We start from the raw sequence: 21,733 nt of genomic DNA, 5'->3' as shown, positions 1-21,733 counted from the left end.
TGATAATAGGTCAATTCACTCTAAAATCAAAAATGACAGCACCCTATTGAACTAGCGGACGAAAATTTGGTATGTCGTACGTTTGTAAGACGGAGACAACACATGCGGGTGCGACGTCCTCTTAATCGTGATAGGAACTAGGAAAAGATTATACAATCAGCTGTGTGAAACGGTGATCCTTGAGGCTGTTTATAGTTTGTACTTTGTAGTCGTGCTTGAGGTCACGTCGTATTTACAAAAACAGAACGTCGACGGATGATAATAATAAATAGTATAAACTGTGAGACTGATAACGTGATGAAAACAAATATAATGAGTAGTAAGTACCTAATAACAAATAACAATTTACAGTTTACAGTGCAGTTGTCATTTGTCTTGTCAGACGCTCAGGCTCAGTGCCACAGAGGCGTACGCATTTTGTTTAAATATTCGCATTTCGCAATTGTACTGTTGTAGATCTGTATACGATTCAATAATTTCAATTATTGTGTTAAATAGTGTAAACATTTTTAAAATAACAACTGTCAAATCCATGTCCAGAAATATGTCTTTGACTGTTCGGGATGCGTGCTGGGACAAGTGATCGTGAACTCGAAGACATGACGTCCAACGATTCCGGCGTGGAGAGTAGCACGGACAACGACGATTGTGCCCAGCCAAAGTTCAACAAAAGGCTTGTATCGTCTGCTGAGATGTCCCTAGTTCCGGTGCGGAGGATGAAGAACCAAGATTTTCCATTATCCCTCTGCCTCAACTCTTTATCCGAACCTCCGATAGTGTTTGCGCGGCCCATGCTTAACGAGATTCCTGGCCGTACGTTTAAGTGCCTGTTCGAGTTAGCCAACCCCACATTTCCGGGCACGCTGGATAGATTCCAATCTGTGAGTATTGCCCCTATCCTCTCTCATTGTCATTAATACGTTAATGATTAGTAATTCTTGGTTTGTTTTTTGTTTCTCAACCAGTGTCTGACTCCCATTCAGGAGTACACGGAAATGTTGATGAAAATGGAGAAGAAAGATGGTTCTACTCAGACTAGAAACAATATTGGCCCGTGCCGTGTCCACTCGTGTCGTGGTTACGTGAGGTCAAATGCTTTTCAGTCTAGAGGTAGTGTACAGTACAGTGTTGGTGTTAAGTACAAATAATTTACACTTTTTGGGCTTTTAAATGGTTGCAGATAGTCACAAACTATGTCGAGCTGCAAACATGAATAACACTGAACTACTGGAGCAATTTCTCAAGAACGGTGTTAATCCAAATTGTTGGGACAGTAGAAAACGTACACCCTTACATTTGGCCGCAAGCAAAGGATATGCAGAGGCTGTGGGGTAAATTTATGTATTTTAGTAGTATCATTACTAAAAATTAAATATTGTTTGTTTAAAATTCATACTGAATACTCGATATTTAGATTGTTATTGAAGTATGGTGCCAACCCAAATATAAAAGATGCTTTGGGAAACAATCCATTGCATTTGGCTGCTTGTACACATCACATGGATGTAGTAACACTACTCTTAAAAGGAGGTAAAAAAATGGGTGTTTGGTCAATTGTCACAATGAAGAATAAAAGACTTTTGCCATCCGGTGGTAGGACATTTTTTGAAAAAACACTTGAAGGGATTCCAACCAGTCTGCTTTACCTGCTAAAAAGACCTATTTTGATTCCAACATACTGATATAATTACACAATATGGATTTTGAAATCAAGTTGTTGATTGTTGTTTGTTTAGGTCCTACAATCAATTTGGACATCAGATTATGAAAATTTGACTTTAAAAATGTTTTATACATTTCAAGTATTCAACAACTTGGTATGCTTTTATAGATAAATAAATGGAAAAAGTTTGTAGGATCTAAAATATACCTAATACCATATTCAAATAAGTTTTCAGTATCAAAATTCATTAAATGTTTAATTTTAATACTTATGGCTTAACAATTCAGTATAGCTATCTTTACTCTAAGGGCATTAGCCCAGGGCCCCATTGGAATTGATTTATTTTACTTGTGATCCTAAGGGCCCTTGCATAGACAACAACGACTCTGTATAAGATTCACTGTAAGTTGAATTTTACTTGAGTCTATTCACTATCCCTAAAACCAACGGTTGGCAAATGGTCAAATGTGAATTTACCAAGATGTATATTTAAGTACCCTGGAGGATGATCTAATTCTTTTTCTTCATATTTTGCGTTTTCAGGAACAGATGTAAGTAGCTGTGATGCCCAAGGCCGAAGTCCTCTACACTTGGCCCAATCAAAGTTACGTCTATTAACTCATTGCAAAAGTAATGTTTGCACATCAGTCAAACAGACAGTATTACAGGTAATTGAAATGCTGCTAGCGTATTTTGACAAAAAAAACAGCTCAGATGAAGCAGAACTGTTGAATGCCTTTCAAACTAGATTACAAATATCAGATACAGGTGAAAGGGTTAGCACTGAAATTCAAGATCTTTTAAACAATTTATCAACATTAAAACTAAATAAATAAGCCTGAAATCATTAAAAATATTTTTTTTAGATTGATACAATTTTATATTTATATTATAGGTTAATACTGTCTTATGGAATTTTTTTTTTTCAATTAAATTTGAGAACTATATTAGTTAATATTATAATTTGAACTCTTATAATATTATTGAGCTATACATTGATTGTAGATATTAGTAATTATAATAAATGGATATTCATTTTTTGGGAGAATAATTTTTGAAACAATGAAATAAGAAACCGCTGAAAGTATGAAAACCCCGTTGTTATAACCTGTCCAGTTCATCTTGGCACTCAGAAACTATTGCATTTTAAAAAAACAAAGCAGTTTTTGAAATCTATATTATATTGAAAAAAGTATCATAATTCCACGGACTAAGAAAGAGATCATGATGTTTTTATAATATAATATACACCAAGCCAAGTGCCACTAACAGGTGGCTTCTTATTCAAGAAATCCATGTTCTGTAACTTTTATCTTATAAATTATGCTTCTTGTGCTTAATTGTATAGATTGTGTATGTGCGTTTGTGAAATAAAAAATATAAAAATTATAATATAGTTTTTGGATTGCTATTTTTTTAAAAAAAAAATATTAACTGGATAGGTTATATTTAGTAAATTAATTTTATTTATCATTAGTGATATATTCCAAGAAAAATATTTAATTTTGATTTATTAAAATATTTTTTTGTTATACTTCAAGACTAATTAAGTAATAACGCTTTAAAATCATCATTATAATATTATTTAAAATAAAAAATATGATATGCTCATCATTTTATATTGTAACATGTTATATTAGTTATAGTTATTTAGGGTATCCTGTCCCGCTGTGTAGTCTCTGTCTTACAAAAGTAGAACATAACAAATATGTGTTCTTAGTGACTTTTAATAACAGAGTGAATAAGTAGTAAAATACTGTAATGTAAAAATGCTCATTATTCAAAATTTTGTAGAAAACCAATTTACAGACGCAAACAGTTAATATTCTTTCCTTTAAGTTTAAAAACAGATATAATAATTCACTTTTATATTTAAGCTAACAACACTAAATAGGGTTTTTTCCTGAATACTAATTTGTTTTGTTAGACTTAGACAACACATATGGGTACGGCGATCTGTTAAGAAACCAACAGACTTTATAAGTAATAATTTTTTTGAAATAGTCTTAAGCCTTAAAAATATTTTTTATGAGTTAATTCCAAATTATGTTATAACTTAAGTTGTAACAAGTTTTTATCCGTGATTTTACCGTGATTATTTTACTTTCACTTTCTATTGGCCACTTTGTTTCTTTTTAACTTAAATTGAGTATAGGATTTAATACTGGATTAGGTGATTAATCATTAGAAATAATTTTGATGACATTTAAAATTGCTATCGTTAATCAATTTTGATTTTAAAGCCTTAGTTTTTGTTACATAATTTTAAAAATAAAGCCAAACCTATCTTAGTACAAAAAAAATTCTAGTTTTACTGAGCATGTGTCTAAAGACTAAAGAGGGTTAAAAATTTGTAATTCTCCTACAAATAAGTATTTAGCTTATCAAAAAATTCCTGATTTATTCAAACTTAATTTGGTCTGGAAATTGAGTTTTCCCTAAATCAATAAGCACAGAGTATATATTTTAACAATTACTGCATTTAATTCAATACACATCTGTTTCATACAAAATAAGTTATTTATTTAAAAAACAATTGATATTAAACTAGTTATAACCTATACCATTAAATTATTTTGTACCTGGCATATAGAGGCCTTAAACATTTTATAGATTAAAACTGATTAAGTCTAATGTTTGCAAACTGTGTTTACGATTATGCGAATATATTTGGTGTGATAGAATTTTTAATTATGTCGTTATACTCATGGTGAATAAACTGATGTAATATTTTAATTAACTGCTGCAGGTCAAATATTTTTACTAGACATTTTATAAGCTTTTATCTAAGAAATATATACAGAGTGATTCTTTTATCGTAACACCAGGCAATATCATAGGAAATATAAGGAATAAAAATATTTCTTTGTTATTTTAAGAATAAATTTAATACTGATAATCTTAGAAAAATATAAATTATATCATCTAATATTTGTAACTTTTTGTGGATTTTGACTATCATTTGTATTGTATTGTTAATTAATTATGGTGGTGATTTTTTTTTTATGTTTAAATTTGTATGTTATTTGATTATTAATTTATTATAAAATTTTAAATTGTTTTAACTTGTAAATATTTGAATTTGTAGAAACATTAAAAATAAAGATTAAAAATAAATTATTTTTCTACTAAATATTTATTTGGTTAATATCAAGCTAAGATTGTGTACAATATTTAAATTCAACTTGAAAGGTGATGTTGCATGACAAATTTGTAAATAAATTACTGAGTGACGAGATATTGTGAAAGAATGTTATATTCTCTCAAAAAAATATTAAGATTTGAAATTGACATTTATAAAATATGGACGGTGGTGGAATTTAATAAAAAACATAATATTAGTGATAAACCTGCCTATTGGAAGTAAAGTGAATATACTAACTAAATGAGCAAGGACTGGCAACAAAGAGAAAGTTCTTGCAATGACTTGCAACACAGTGCAAGAACTTACAACATCTACCAAGTACTTGTAATGATGAAAAAGTGATTGCAATAGCTTGCATTGAAACGTCAAGCAATGACTTGCAACAGAATGCATTATGTACTTGCAACAGGGAGCAAAGAAATTCAACCAGGTGCAAGAACTTGCAATGGTGAGTCAAGGACTTGAAACAACAATCAAGTACTTGCAATGACGAGCAAGTACTGGAAACAAAGAGCAATGACGATCAATGACTTGTACATTGCACATGCACTTGTACATGTTCATGCAGGGTTCAAGAACTTGTAACGATGAGCAATAATTTGCAACATCGAGCAAGAACTTGCAACAACGAGCAATTAAGTACTTGCTAGCTGTTGAAAGTTCTTGCACACTGCTGCAAGTATTGGCTCCCTGTTGCAAGTCATTAATTTTCGTTTAAAGTCCTAATTCGCCATTGTAAGTTTTTGCACCAGGTTGAATGCCCTTGCTTCCTGTGGCAAGTCTTTGTTCCCCATGCAATAATTGGCTTAATAACAAATGATTACTGATAGGTCTTTTCCAAATGTTCATGTTTTTATAATAACTATCATGTTAGTAAAAAGAAAACAATACGTACAAATAGTGCAATTAAAAACAAATAAAATTTAATTTAATAATATTTTTAAAAATTATACCTAGCTCTAATTTTGTCAATTTTGGGTTTAGAATACAAGTTTATGGATCAAAATTACTTGAAAAAAGTTTATCAACCTAAAAATAATATTCAAAATAGGGGTAAGCATTAAAAAAAAATGAAGTTGTATTGCGTATGCGCAAAATACATGAGTTAAAAAAAATTTAACCTATATGAATTTATGATCCATTAGTCTAGTTGAATGTCCCACAAACAGAATTGAAAAATATTAACAGGGTAATGAGTGATAAAGTGTTCTCTGTTTTCGTGAACACACTGTATACTGAAAATTTTGTGGATATGAAATTACTTTCATTATTTTAATTAGTCTTCAACCTCAATACCAAATTGTATGTAACAATATAAAGAAAAACAGCAAAATAAATTCATGGTAACTTTATTATTATTAATTAATATTATTTAAACTTAATTAATACAAAAAGTATAATCACAATGATAGACATATAAAATTGACTTTTAATTGTAGAGTAAAAATGAATAATTCTACCATCCTTGATTAGGTACGATCAAGGACGGACGAGAAGGCCCTCATGTTAACATTTATCTGTGAGAGAAAAATTTCTTAGTATTCTATACTGTGTTTGTTCACAACATTCTATAATATAATATTTTTACATAAATATTAATTACAGTATAAAAATAATGATATAAATTGATGTGTTGAAATGTTTGTACTGTAAAATATTCAGTCCAAAGCCTCCTAAAACCCAACACCAGCACTGGGTACAATGAAGATTGAGCAAAAGAAAAACACAAATTTATTCATTCACCAAGACCGTAATATGTGTTTATGACTATATGTTAATTATGATTTTTTGTTTGACCTTAATAATTATAATTCAATATTTAACAACCTATTGGCTTTATAAACAAATGGTCCCATAACACGAGGATATTATAAAGAGAAAAAACATAATATTATATTATGGTAACGTCGCTGGTGGCGATAGAACGAATAATTAAAAATAAATATTTATAGATATTAAATAATAATAATGATAATAAATTAAATATAAATACACCTCTCAAGTAATTAAAGAGGCGAAACAACAACGCATTATATACATAATATTATACGAGCGAGGTAACAATATTGATAAATTTTCTCTGGATTTAAAAATAAAAACAAATAATAAATTATATAAACTACATTAGTATGAATAATGTATTTATCACTCTTGTGTCATGCTCGATAGCACCTGCCCAAGATGTAACATCAGGAGAACTTTTGCCGTGCGTACACATTGGTGATGCCGGGCATGATTTCCGCTTGTACTGGACTGTGCTTCAGCAGTTCACCATCAACAACCAGGTGGCTGCCTTGTGATAAAGGTTCGAGCCGGAACGCTCGCACGGGGATCATTTCAACGTTGGGTACGGCCAAGTGGTTTCCGGACGATAGGCCCAACAAAAACTATGATCCATAAAAAAAATAAATACACGTTGTCAATGATTGATTCATTTAAACAAAATGTAATTAATGATTTTATAATAGGTAAATTTCATTTACAATACATAGATAGGTTTAATATGATACATTAGTCGCATAGTCCACATACTATTTCCTAATAATATTATAAAGTGTAAAAGCACGTCAATTTATTACTGTCAATTTTTTTTCACCGGCATTTTTATGAAAACTTATAACTTAGTATGATTGTCAAATAGATCAATAATAATAATTTGGATCATACAAATGTATTCACTCTTAACCATCTCATTCTAATTAGAAATAAATTGTTTTTAAGTTTGTCTCTTCAATCAGTGAGATACTAAAATGATTGCAATGCCTTGAAAAAAATCAAAATAATACATTTCCAAAATACTATACCACCAGATACTTATTATATAAATATCTGGTTAACGCTATGGCCCATTGTGGGTGGACAGGCCATTTTAATAAGTGTGCCCTTGCCTCACATAGAAAAATCATTATAGCTGTTATAACTTTGCTTACAAATGTATGACTGTATAAGTTTATAACCAAATAAATTTTAGAAAATTATTAATTTATTTTACATTTTAAAACAATACCCAACATAGTTTATTTTCAGTTCCAAATGTATTTATTATTTCTTGAGAACAGATATGATTCAGACTTTAGAATATGTTTTTCAACATTTACTAACAATAAACTCTTAATAAGTTTTGACATATTTTAACATTAAACTCATAGTAAGTATGTTCACATTCAACACAAGTGATAGATAATCTAAGCATATATTTATAATTTAAGGGAAAACCACATTAGCAGTTCTTTCTCTTTTTTAAACATAAATATGGTTTTGGACTGGGTACAGATATTTTTATTTTCTGACCGATTTTGAATAACGCTTTGTTTATTACCATAGAAACAAATTAAAAGATCCTGATATTTAAATATACATATAAATATGGAAGGGGCCCACCCACCAGAAGAATCACAGTCTCCTGATAGGCTTAAACATTTGAACATCAACATCACAAAATAAATTAAATTTATTCTGTGGCTACTGGTATAATTACACTAATACTATGCAATTGTATGATACCGTAATATGCTTGGATCATATTATAATGTATTACTGTATATTATCTAAGATAATATGTGAATATATAATATTATATTAACAGTATCATACAATCGTATATTACTTTAATTTTATAAAAGAAAAACACGGAATGCAGATCTGTACTATATTGTAACTATCTACATGTTAGTATCTCCATAAAATAAACACGTCTGAAATCTGAATATAAAATTTCTGTTCTTTGAAAATGTACAGCTCTTTCCATATTAATTAAACTCATGTGTATGGTGTATCCACCCCTACTACATTAGAAACCATGTAAATGATAAACTATTTTCTATGGGCAAGGAAGTGTGAGAAAGAATTGGTTGGGGTGATATGATATTTAGTTTTCACCAGATTAAAGCACCATAGAGACTATAATTAATCACTGATTGTATTTGGCCTGAACCGTACACAATAAGTAAACCGCCACTAAATTCAATATAATGTCTCAAGACATGACGTTGGTTCTATTATTAATAGTCTATTAAATAGGTACCTACATAAATTAAAATCCCAGATGGGAGCGGTATTTTCCCTACAGCGGTTTTTGAGTTTTCAATAATTCTAAAGGCCATAGATAAAATACGAATAATTTGTATATTATTATCTGTGTTGAATTTTGTAATTTATAACTAGTTGTAGTAATAATATAATTAAAAATATATTTTACAGTTTTTTTTTTAGATAATGTCGATTTTACATTTTTTTCTTTAACTCCTTTTATATAAACCTAAATGGTCACGAATAAAAATAGTATTCATTCAATATCCAATATATTTTATAGGTTACCACTCATATGAAAATATTCTGAAAAAATTAAAAATTAGATATTTTAAGTGTCATGCTTCACAATTATTACAAAATAAAAACCATAGTTTTTTGAGAAACATGACAATTTACATAAGTGACGAGTATTTGCTATTAAAAGAAACGCCTTATATTATATTTATGTTCTCGTATGCGTGTGTAAAGTTTATTTTTACGATGTATAATCATCTTAAAATTTTTTAATAGGGCGCCACTAAACACGGATTGTTATTGAAAATATTTTCAAATATATTAATTAATAATATTTCACTTACTTGTAGAAAAGTTGTCCTGGATATGCCATTTTTGATAACCAACAGCCAAATTACACCATCGTTTAATTTTGATTTGGGTGCTATTATTACGTCTTCGCTTATGTGAGATAGATACGAAGCATGTATCATCACAAACTCGTCTATGAAATAAACAAAGGTTAGCCGTAGTGTTCATAATTTCGTATACTATTCAATAAAAACCATCTTGTTTAAGCAAATCCCAATGTAATATAGATTACTTTCTTTCTTACGTTTTTTTTTATTTTTAATCTGATTTTTTTCTTTATTTAGAAGTTTTATTTGTACGAAGGCTTAAAAGTTAGGACATAAATGAGATCACTACTGCAAAACCATTCGATGTAATATTTTTATTAGGATATATAGAAATAATAATTAGTAAAAATCAGATTTGAAAATAAGAAACGTGATATGGAAAAATTCAAGTAGGTACATACTACATGCATACGATATACACAGCAAAAATGCCGAGAGCTAAATCGTTCAACTATATTAATAACAGCTGGCCTGTTACCTTCAACAACTACCCAGTCCGACGGAACTGGATCAGAAAGCGGAGGTAGTTTAGATAGAGGTCCGCGCACCCAAACTTCGGATCCCTCGATCACATCTGGTATAGATGAGAAGCTCGGAGCTTCGTTGACAGACATGAACGCCGTGCGCCTGGATATTATCGACGAAAAACTCTCGACCCGCTCGCGTGCAGCAAATCCCTCTAACTACGCAAAAATAATAGAAAATATAATTTATCTAAAACCAGAAACGACACAGAGTAGATTATAATCACTTTATATTATAATTACCGGGTCCATTCCAAATTCGATCGACACTGGTTCGTCGTCGGCGACCTCTTGGAAATCACCTGACGTGCATCTCGCGTAATTGTTCATTCTCGTCTCAGTTTCCAGATCGTTGATTTTGGAATATGACAACCGGGCGGGATAACTTCTTAGACCTATATATATACGAACATAACACAACGTTTACATACAGCGACTACCGACGAATGCACTTACACAGCGCGTACGATCGGTGGGCCTTACCAATAAGTCTGGCAATACTCCAAATAGTAAACCTGGGGCTACCTAACATCCTAATTCTCTCGCTCTCTATATCAATGTCAGCAATAAAACCCCAACCAATCGACAAAAAAGAGTATACGACTTGTGTAAGAGTCTCGACTCTAACCAGATCCATTGGACACCTGTTACCGCCAACGATGTTTAGCGCCGATATGAGTATGGGATCCGGATTGTAGGGTTCGCTATAAACGTTTAACTAGTTGCATTCAATTTGCTGCAGTTTTAATAAAATAAAATTCGAGCTCACTTGGTCTCGAAACTTATCGACTTGGCCATCCCATTGCCGGAACCACCGGGTATGACGGCCAGGGTCAGGTACTCAAAGGCCCTCTGCCAGTCTGACCGTTCCATGAGACCGTTAATCACTTCGAACATGAGTCCATCACCGCCAAGTACTACCACACCACGGCCCCATTTATAGATGTTACTCGTTCTCATCAAGTTCCTGATAACAGACAAAATCATCACAGGCGCGATGAATATACGCCGATTATTGAAATATAATAATGTATTACACTGAATCTACCACCTAATATGTAAGTTAAATTATCCCGACATCCCTACTGTGTCGTAGGTACTCGACAAATTTCAAAAATATTTACTTCGATATTCGTAGCAGAGTGTGCTAGATTTAAGTACAAAACCGGCCATTGGCACAACAAGGGATATGAAATGTGCAGCAATTCTAAAATTATCAATTTATTAGAAGGCTGTTTTTAAGGTGGCGAACATTTGAATATTTGATACTTGTAAACAACTGAAATGGGCCCAGATATTTTAAATTATATGTAAACATAGCTAAATTAGGTCGAAATTGTTTTCATATTATTATGAATCGTGATTTATTTAACATTCATTGATTGGAGACACGATCACGATGAAGTAATCTTATTACCTTCTTTAATTTTAGTATTTCATCTAAGAATTGATAAAACTTTATAGTTAGGTAATAATGTAATATAAAAAAACATTGTCCTACATTCCTAATGTTTAAGATTCTGAGCGGAACGAAGAATGTTTTGATTTCATTATTTTACAATGTTGTTGTGTACCTATTTATTTGTATTTGTCTAAAGACACTTTATAGTAGAAAAAATGCTTCGATTTTGAACTTAGGTTGTAGTTTCTGGTAGCTAATTGGTTCTAGTTGGTACTTTTGAAAGGTCAAAATTAAAATCTAATCTAGGCTGACCTTCAAAAAAAAATTTAAGGAAAATCGGGAATTTTTACTCAAAATGTATGTTATTTTATTGGTGCTGCGGGTAATACGCAGGAGATAGGACATCGCCATCATTGTTATCCGACAACGTGTGAATTTTTACTCCGAAATTGCTAAGAGAAAATATGGTAGGACAGACAACAAAAACGTGTTTATTTCGTACATCAGTGAATGGACGTGTTTATACGGTATTCCGGTACAGCTCGTGTACACACTACACAATACATTTTTACAAACAGATAATACAGAGATTTATTACGTAGAAACGTCAAACTACGTTATACTTTACAATATATATCATGAAATGCGCGTTGAGTAACCTACATAATATTATAAGACAGCGGCACAAGGAGGACACACATATATATTATAATTGCTAAATTGTAGGTAATAAATCGGAATTCTCAGCAGGAATATCTTATCTTACATTCTTACAAGTACATAACATTTTACTTTTTAAAATTTAAACGCCTCGTAATAATACTAATATTTGCCTACAATAAAATTAAAATATTGATCTCAAATAGCGAAAGAAACTATATTATTTATAGGTATAATAATATAATACATAATTTTCCGACATCCAAAAAATCACACCATTCAAAATTATTGACGATTTAAAAAACTCCGACAGAAAGCAAACAGTCTGTTGTAGCGAATACCTAGAAATAAATTTGGAATTCGAGTACGTACGCATAAGAAATTATGCAGTATACACTCATGAAAATATCGTAATACCATTGATTATAAATGCTAGTATTTACAATCTCATTGTTGTATACTTACAATAAATTACGGTAGAAACAATAAAGAATCTTATAACTTATAAGTAAGAGTAGGTATAAAACAAATTATCGAAATGATACGTAAAATATTTTTATATAGGTATCTCATAGCATATTATATTACTGTTTTACTATACATCGATTTCCAAGCTCCAGTTATTATTGAAAATTTGTAAAATGAGAGGCAGACGATAGGATAGTATTTATTATCATTAAGAAATTTCCTTTTTTAATAAGTATCGATACTATGTTAGATTTCCTATCAAAAAACTTCCAGAATTTTTTCACCTGCTAAAAGTATTCACAAAAAATAATAATAGAGTAATAATAATATGAAACAAATAATATGCTCTAATAAGAACCTCAAATATCATCCTATATTAATTTGTGTATATAATTATAAAATTATAAGTCATAATACTCAGAAAAGCAGTACAGCTAATATACATTTTAAGGTAATACTCATTACACATGGGTACCTACCTAATTTAAAATACCTACATATATATTTAGTTTGATAATTTGAACATTTGGTGATAGTTTCAAGAGCCTACGGTTATTCGTTTTTTGAGTTACACCAAAAAATAAAATAAATTTTGTGTAAAATATTCCAGTTTTTGTTAATTTTTACATCTCTGAAGTATCAATTAGATACAATTTGAGAAAAAAAAATTTACACATTGTAAAAAATAATTCATTCATTGTTGCCTACGCTTAGAATTTCAAACACATTTTAAACAAAGATTAAAAAACATAAGAATAAAACATGTCAACAAATATTACGTCCTTGGGTATTCCATTCAAGTGTATAGTGTGTAATTTAGTTCTTGTTTAGTAATAATTGTGTTTTTTTTAAATAGGATTTAACAAATTCAAAAAGACTGTTTTATCATTTATCGCTAATTATCTAACTTAATGGTATTTCAACAAATTTAGTCAGGCAAATAAGTATGATTATAATTATGATAATTTTCACATGTCATTCCAATATAATAAAAATTTAGCATTGCATATAGTATGGGTACCATCAAATAATATACCTATAGTCAAAATGTATATGTAATATGTATGCATGTATGTAATATATACACGCAAACATAATAAACAAAAACAAAAAACTCTTTTATAGTATTATAGTAAGTATAATTATTGTGTAGTAAAATTATAGAAATTAAAAAAATTAGCATTATTAATAATACATACAATGTTCTTGACAAATACAGCAAGTTGTAAATGTAGAAATCAGTCTATAGAACTATTATTATTTAAACAGAAACATCTAATAAATGTAACTTCATGCAATAAGTAAAGTGATTTTAATTTGGGGCTAATGTGTCGACGATAAAAAAATGCAAAACAATGGATGATGTCAAAGGAGGAAATCCTGGATTAATTTTAATTGAATGGAGGACAAATGTACATATAGATTTATGTCAAGTTCCTGGTAAACAGTTGTTTATAAATACTTCAAATCTATTTACCTAGCATCATTTTGCATGCATGTAATATGCAAATCGTAGTCAACATCAGCCATATTTAAAATAGGTACTATTTTACGTTGAAATATTTCACGTGATTTTCCGACACCACTTTTTGGGTTCACAATTACTAATAAATGGTTACCTGAAACATAATAAAAATATATATAATTCTTAAAGTTTATTATTATTCATTACTCATTAGTTATTATTTACTATTTAAATTATGCAGCCATCAATATACAATTGTTTATTAAACACCACAGTATTTAACTTCAATGGAGTCCACTTGTAATGATCTTCAAGGGATTTAAAGAATCAGATAATGTATCAGTATGAAAAAACATACATAAGTTCAAATTTGGACCAAATTAGATATTTTAACAAAGAATAACAATTTTAGTTATTTTATTGTAATTTAAAAATATTATTTGTGGCTTCGTGGGTTCAAACTTATGAAGTATATTATCATCTTTATATATAAAAATGTAAAAAATGTATAACAATTCATCAATCGAGAACGGCTGGTCCGATTTGGCTCAAATTTTTTTTAAGATGTTCGTAACTGCCAGGAGGTTTTTACGAAATAAAATTTTAGGAAAATCCACTGGAAAGGTAAGAAATCTCAAATCTGTATGTCAAAAATACAACAGTAGCGCAACAGTGCATTATATTATATTGGTTGCTATTGGTTAATCGGGCATGTTTGTTGATTTCATATAATATAAAAATGAATCGCAGAATGTGTTGCTAAGCACAAAAATTCTACTGTACGTGTGTTGTGACTGAACTCCTCCTAAATGGTTAGACCGATTTGAATGAATTTTTTTGTATGCATTTGCGTTTATTCATCTGATTTTAGTACGGTTAGGTTAGGTTAGGTTAGGTTTTTGTATTAATTGATTATATCAATCCACCATAAGTAGAATACGACAAACTTGGTATAACTTTGATACTTTAGAGTTAAATCATACACTACCGTACATACAGCACGGGGGTCCGCGATCTACCGCAAGTAGATTGCCTACCTGATAATGTACTGCTGCGAATCAGAATTTAATTCCGGGCAATGGAAAAGTTAAGATTAATTTTGAAACCATACACCGAATATTAAATAACGAATTGAACAAAGTTTGAGTCACATATAGTTGGTACACTTAATGGGCAACGAAGTGCACGGGTTCAGCTATTTTATTATATTTTGTACACACAGTTACCTTTGAATCAGTCGTTTGAGAAACCTTACTTGTCCAAAAATATGAAAACACGTTTCATTGCCGGATAGGATTTTTCATTATAAATCTACATTTTTTAAGATAATCTCAACTTGTGCATCTTTTGAAATAGTTTTTAACAGAGGTACAAATTTTAGGAATCAATAGAAACTCTACTAGTAATAAAAGTTATTTTAATTTTTCTAAAACATTGGGTTTTGACACTAATCGGGTTTCTTAAACAATTGATTCATTTTAAAATGCAATATTTTTGGAAAAATCATTAAAATAAGGTAGCATTATTATTATAAATATACTTAGTAATATTGACTGACTTAGTTTTTTGTATACAATAATTTTACACTAAATTAATCATTTTGTAAATTTTTAGCTACAAATTAATTTATTAATGTCACTGATATTGACTAATTAGGTCACCATTTTAAACTTTAAACAACTATAAAAAAATATTGTAACTATGTATTTTTGATATTGATATGAACAACTTATGAGGAAGCTTATATTAAATGTTCAAGCATTTTTAAATGATATTTAAAGTAAAAACTAAAAACTAACAAAAAAAAAAAAATAATAGAACATTTTAAATTTCTATAAAGACATAGATCAAAAAGAATCAAAATATTTTTAAAATTGTACAATGCGTAGAAAATTGTAATACTAGGCATTTTCAATTTTGACCTCCCAAAAGTACCAACTAGATCCAATTTGCTACCAGAAACCACCTTTCAAAGTTCTATTTACAAGCATTTTTTTTTTAATTATAAATCATGTATACATTTTCTTACTCTATGATACATACACAACAAAAAAAAAAAAAACATCTGAATATAAATATAATTCATTGCTATGCTCAGCATCTAAAAAAGGAGATATGTTTTAACCCTATGGTCTATTAATTCAAACACTGAAACCAAGAGGATTTTAATCAATATTAATTTACAAATTGACTAGACATAACCTTTAAGCTTTATTAATTAGTTGCCATGCATAATTAATATTGATCAAAAACAAATTGTACTGATTTATATTTATTACTTGGTGTAATTGGTTATGGTACATAATAACACAAATAAATGATAGTATTGATTTAAAAATATTTTTGTAACAACCTCTGTTTCCAGACGATTAAATATGCCAATATATATTCTTAGTTTATTACTAGAATGAAAATATTTGATTAATAAAACAAATAACAATAACATTTTATAGTGCCATGTTAAACTTTCACCAAACTTGTATTAAATTAAATTAGTGTCACTTTAACTCTCTCACATCTATTAACTTAGTAACTGTATATCAAAATACTTTAACAACTTTTTATAAGACACTTCAGTACTTCTCTATACCATAGAAAATGAAGTATAGTTGAGTCTTAAGTAAATAAATTGCAAAACTACACCATTTAAATAAATAATAATACATAACTAATTCAATATTTTATTTTCAAGAAATAGTTAAATACAAGTATTGGCTATTGAGGTATGAATTAGCACTACCTAGTTAAGGGTTATCAAAACAAAAATATCCATCGAAATAAAATCCCCGGAATAATAAATCTTGTGTAAGTATTTAACACACTTTGCTGGTTACTGACAATAAAATATGGAATTGGGAAAATACAAAAAACAAAATAGATTATATGGTATCTATTTTATTAGTAATTACGTCATGTTGATTTTTAAATACAACTATGATCTGCACCATCTTAACTTAACTACAAATAATATCAAATTACTAACATCTGTCTAAAAGAATTAACTAAAGACTAAAACAAAAATAATCAACAATCAACGACTGTTTCAACATCAACAAAAGCAACTTGACTTTTTTATATAATGTACTGAATATCTTGAAATGTGTTATACCTTTATAATATATAAATGTAAATCAAAAATATTAATTGAAAAATCTAAATAATATCTTTCATCTAGGTATACCAATCATAGTGAATTTGATAAAAAAAAAAAAATCAATATTGGAAAATTATATTTCTTTGGAGTAACTTGTAGCTACATATATTATACTAATGTGTATATTTAATTAAAAACTTAATTATACTAATAATAGGTACCTACTAAACTAATTAATATATTTTATAAGCCTTCTAGAAATTGTTTATGGTGATATTTTTTAAATGTTTTAGTATAATTGAGTTTAATTCAGATGGTTATCAACATAGCAATTTATATAAATTTGAAATGAATTTAAAATGCACAAACAATTTACAATTTTAAAATACTCATGGCTAGCTTGAAAAATTAAAATATAATTATAAGCCAATGAGATTGTCTAGATAATAATCTTACCTTTAGATTTTATAAGAGGTCAATTCACTCTAATTCTTAAACTAACGTAGCTACACGTTTTCTGCTTTGCGTAGAATTTTCTATGTTACGCATTTGTAAGACGGAGACAACCCATGAGGGTATCATGTCCTCTTAAATATGTTGTATTACTTTACAAAATCAATTATAATAATCTTTTTGCCCACTATTATAATAGGTGCAATAGCGTGGTCAGGAATTACTCAAGGGAAAAAGGGGTTTAATGACTTTTTTTTAGCTCATCACTAAAATATTGTACATTATATGGTACAATTTTTAAACTATTTTGACTCTTTTTAAACTATTTATACCCTTGATCATTTTTTCAAATTATATAAATTTTTTTTCAGAAATTCATAAAAGTTTTTCTTTTCATAGCTAACGTTAGAAATTGTATTAGAAGGTTCCCAACAAGTTTTTCTACCTCTATCTAAAAGGAAAAGTTCACCGAAAAGTCACCCTATTTATAGCCATGAGATATTTTTAATTTTTATTATTTTAATTTTCTAACTACCTATTCAATTTGATTATTTATACAAGACGTAATGGCTAACACAACGTCTCCGCTCAGAATCGTTTTTTGTATATATTCAAAATATATATAACACATGCATTACAACGACATGCTCAATAAGTGATAACTACTGTACAGCAGAGCGGTACCTACTTGTCTACTTTTTAAGTACTTCATCTGCGTTATTTCTGTTATTTTTCAATATATTCTTAAATTATCCGTTAGTGACATGGCTTCAACTAAATCAATATTTGGAAATTGAATAAGTTTACTGAGAAGTAAACTTATGTTAAATACTTTTGCCATCAGATATGTTGCTAAAATAAATTCAGGTTGCTTAATAGCACACAAGAGTTGATAAGCTCCTGATGACGAATCTCTGTCTGACCATGTAGAAATAATTAATAATTCATCAAAAACTGCATCAAATAATTCCATAAAAGTAATTATTAATTATTTATGGACGTGATGTGATAATATGGAAAAAAATAGGCTATAAATGTATGTAACATCTCACACACATTTTGAAATATATATCACCTAGGCAAATATAATTTTTTTTTTTTGTATAGGTCGGTTTATTGGTTAAACTACTTCTTATCTTACTATGTAAAATCGGTGTTTAATTTCCAATCTATAGATTTTCCGATTGACATTTTTTGAACTTTTATTATAATATTCAAAAAATATTTTTGGATTGAAATGGGGTTTTTGAGAGGTTAAAGAGAATACCAAAGTACACATTTTGAAACAATTTCAAGAAATTTAACCTTTTTGGTATGCTCATTGCCCATGCTCAATACAACTTACTTTTTTCAAATGGCAAATATAATTTGGATGGAATGATTATTTTTAAGGCTTTAAAACTATCAAAAAATGCCCTTACAAAAATTAATTTATGGCATAAAAACTAAAAAAATTAGAGAAAGATATAATTTTGAATAGCTTTCTTTAAAAACCTTATGTTGTTTTAACTTTTAGTACAATACATATGTGTCTTTGTATAGGTATTATATATTTACATAATATTACTAGAAATAGGTTAAAAAATTACCTAAGACAATAAACAATGCTCTAAAAACGTTTAAAAATACACTTAAATGTCAAAAACTTTGAAAAATGCCAAAAAGTTTGTCATTAGCATTTATATCTTGGAAAATATTGTGCCAAGCATTCTACAAAAAAGATGCAAATGCATTGGAATCTAAGCTCTACTCATACCAAATAGGGATAAAATGTAGAATTTTCTCCAAATGTGTACTATGGTACTCTTTTAAACCTTCCATAAGCCCAATTTCAATCTGAGATAATTCAACAAAAATATTTAGTTAGCTTAACTCACTGAATACTTAATGTTTGATTCAGTGTAACTGGTATGTAAAAATAACTTTTTAAGTAGGATCCAAATTGTCACATTCAAAATATGTCAAAAATATCAAAAATGTCTAATCTATATTATTATGTTGCTAATATACTTTAAAACACTCATACAAATATTCTCCTTAAATTTTCTTGAAAATAATCAATAAATATCAAAATATATCTTAATATGAAAATGAAAAAAAATATACACAAGGAAATATTCATAATATTATCAGGTGCCTATACCTCTACATGATAAAAAACAAATAATAATTATAAAAATAGAACACAAATCCATTGCAATTAAAAAAAAAAAAAATTAGTTTGACTATAGGTAAAGCTTTTAAAAAATCAAAATACAGGTAGGTAACCGTAGGTAACCCATATAGGTAAGTAGAACAGTATGGTAAATAAATATGGAACCCAGATTAGTTTAGAAAAATATTATATAAAATAGGTAGCATATTTTTATGATAATAACTTTATTAACTTAATTTTCATATTATGGTATTACTACATTTCTAAGTACCTATGTAGGTACCCATTATTACCCACTTTGTAAAAGAATGTTTTTTTTTTCAATAGTGCTTACCTAGGTAATGGTCATCTGATGGTGCAACAATGGTCCCGTCCTCGCATCTGGCCTGCAGCAATGATTTTATGGCTGTTTTCCATTTGGCTGCAACCTGGCTGTTCTCGTCGTAAGTACTGAAGTTTCGGAACCTCAGTGTGACGGTCATCTTGTCACGCTTCTCGTTCTTAGCCCCAACATTCTTCAGCACAAATGCATACACACTTAGGTACGCACTGCAGTCACCAGCCTCCACAAATGGCACTCGTACCCGACACTCGTTGGTTTCTGCTGTGCCCTCTCTGGTGGCATCAACTGTGCCCCCTTTAGCCGGACGACAGGCGCAGTGTTCAGACTTGCCACTATTTCGCATGCACTTACAGCCAATTATATCACGAATGTGTATCAGGTCAGTCTTCTCGGTGCCATCGTCACCATTCTTGGTCAGGTGCAGACCTTCGTTCGTCAGCGACACCTTGTACGTGTACTGCTTTCTGGAGAGTGCGTAAAATGTTTCCTCGAGTATAGGTGGGGCGACGAGTCCGTTTCCGTCCATGGTGGCGCGTAGGGTTCGCTGGACATATATTATGTAATATTTGAATGATGTTTATTACTTATTTAATAAATAAAAAGCTATCAGTACGGCACGGTTAGGATGGTTAGCTTAAGTGAAAGCCCTCGGCTAGACGCTATTCGCAAATGAAGCCCGCCAAAATGTAACTGTACACTATTAAATCCATAATTCTGTCGTTTTCATTATTATTTATTAATAATAATTATATGATTACAAATTATCATGCTAACAACGGTTCACGGTAACGAAGTACGAACTGTGAGCTTAGAGTTGGAACCATCCGACCAACAGTTGTAACCACGGTGGCACGGTCTACGAGTTACGACCTTCGAACTGTCAAAGTACGAATGTACGATTGTATTCACTAATCAGTAGTCAGTACTGTAGTCTGTACAGTCGTGTACGAACTACGAAGTGCGAACATTACGAAACTACAAAAGTAGTTAAGTATTGTTCGTTGAAAATTGAAATCGAACTTATCGCCGTCGCTGGCAGCGTCGCCCGTCGGCCAACAGCGTTATCATGCCACCACTGTTCAACCACGGTTGTCGTAGTATAGATAGTTTGATAAGGTTCAAGACAATAATATTTGCTAATGTAACCACGCTGTGGATACGTTTTGCCTTCGAAATGATTAAACATGATCTAAAATGCATTGTATTTTTAAGCTATACCTAGCGTTCTAAAATTCAGCGCATCGAATACGTTGATGCATCGGAACATCGTAGTTTCAATCCACAGACTTCTATACTACTTCTGTACTATATAGAAATTTGTGTTTCAAATTTCAATCATAACGACGCCATATCGCACGAGTGTAATAACACTAAACACGGTGCCATATCGTATATTGGTGCATCGACGAGACGTCAAATGCGTGAACATAGACTTTTGGTTCTGGGAGCGCACACTAAAAATTAGGGCCCACAATAATTTTGAAAACAATTATAGATACAGACAAATGTTTTAAAGATATCAAATGCACTAAAAATATTTATTTTATTTTATTAAAATTATTATTCATTCTAATAAGTAACAAATATTACATAACATTTAACAATATATATAGATATACAATCTTATAATGATTATCGACGTCGGAAGTATAAAAGGAACAACATTTTTGAATTGGTCAATAATTTCATTAATTTAA

General features: G+C 29.7%; 2 protein-coding genes across 3 annotated transcripts; one reads left to right on the top strand and one right to left on the bottom strand.

The window, feature by feature from the left end:
* The first annotated feature begins 96 nt into the window (after positions 1 to 96).
* On the top strand, positions 97 to 2,562 carry LOC100164288 (ankyrin repeat domain-containing protein 54). The gene is made up of 6 exons (XM_008183458.3): positions 97 to 319; positions 541 to 881; positions 966 to 1,110; positions 1,181 to 1,331; positions 1,415 to 1,530; positions 2,207 to 2,562. The coding sequence occupies exons 2-6, from the start codon at positions 564 to 566 to the stop codon at positions 2,497 to 2,499; spliced, it is 1,023 nt and encodes a 340-aa protein (XP_008181680.1). The 5' UTR covers positions 97 to 319; positions 541 to 563; the 3' UTR covers positions 2,500 to 2,562.
* Positions 2,563 to 6,141: 3,579 nt separating this feature from the next.
* Positions 6,142 to 21,089, bottom strand: LOC100168375 (sphingosine kinase 2). Of its 2 annotated transcripts, none has more exons than XM_008183460.2 (8): positions 20,028 to 21,089; positions 14,004 to 14,145; positions 10,766 to 10,963; positions 10,453 to 10,700; positions 10,240 to 10,391; positions 9,951 to 10,155; positions 9,419 to 9,558; positions 6,142 to 7,195 (listed from the first exon to the last, which is right to left on the bottom strand). In XM_008183460.2, the coding sequence occupies exons 1-8, from the start codon at positions 20,560 to 20,562 to the stop codon at positions 6,998 to 7,000; spliced, it is 1,818 nt and encodes a 605-aa protein (XP_008181682.1). In that variant the 5' UTR covers positions 20,563 to 21,089; the 3' UTR covers positions 6,142 to 6,997. The 2 variants fall into 2 exon arrangements, with proteins under 2 accessions (XP_008181682.1, XP_001946576.2); XM_001946541.4 differs by having other exon boundaries at positions 10,480 to 10,700; positions 20,028 to 21,087.
* Positions 21,090 to 21,733: the final 644 nt, after the last annotated feature.

The sequence above is a fragment of the Acyrthosiphon pisum genome, chromosome A3 (genome assembly GCF_005508785.2).
Source record: "Acyrthosiphon pisum isolate AL4f chromosome A3, pea_aphid_22Mar2018_4r6ur, whole genome shotgun sequence".
Classification (NCBI taxonomy): Eukaryota; Metazoa; Arthropoda; class Insecta; order Hemiptera; family Aphididae; genus Acyrthosiphon; species Acyrthosiphon pisum.
Note: the sequence above shows the minus strand (reverse complement) of the source record. Positions and strands in the feature narration are given on the sequence as shown.

What these genes read in the sequence shown, in the direction of transcription:
- LOC100168375 (XM_008183460.2), bottom strand. Translation starts at nt 20,562, where the DNA reads ATGGACGGAAACGGACTCGTCGCCCCACCTATACTCGAGGAAACATTT. An exon ending in CCACCGATCGTACGCGCTGT is followed by an intron (nt 10,392 to 10,452) that starts GTAAGTGCATTC and finishes GTATATATATAG; the next exon opens with GTCTAAGAAGTTATCCCGCC. An exon ending in CCAGGACAACTTTTCTACAA is followed by an intron (nt 7,196 to 9,418) that starts GTAAGTGAAATA and finishes TATGGATCATAG; the next exon opens with TTTTTGTTGGGCCTATCGTC.
- LOC100164288 (XM_008183458.3), top strand. Translation starts at nt 564, where the DNA reads ATGCGTGCTGGGACAAGTGATCGTGAACTCGAAGACATGACGTCCAAC. An exon ending in AAATGCTTTTCAGTCTAGAG is followed by an intron (nt 1,111 to 1,180) that starts GTAGTGTACAGT and finishes AAATGGTTGCAG; the next exon opens with ATAGTCACAAACTATGTCGA. An exon ending in AACACTACTCTTAAAAGGAG is followed by an intron (nt 1,531 to 2,206) that starts GTAAAAAAATGG and finishes TTGCGTTTTCAG; the next exon opens with GAACAGATGTAAGTAGCTGT.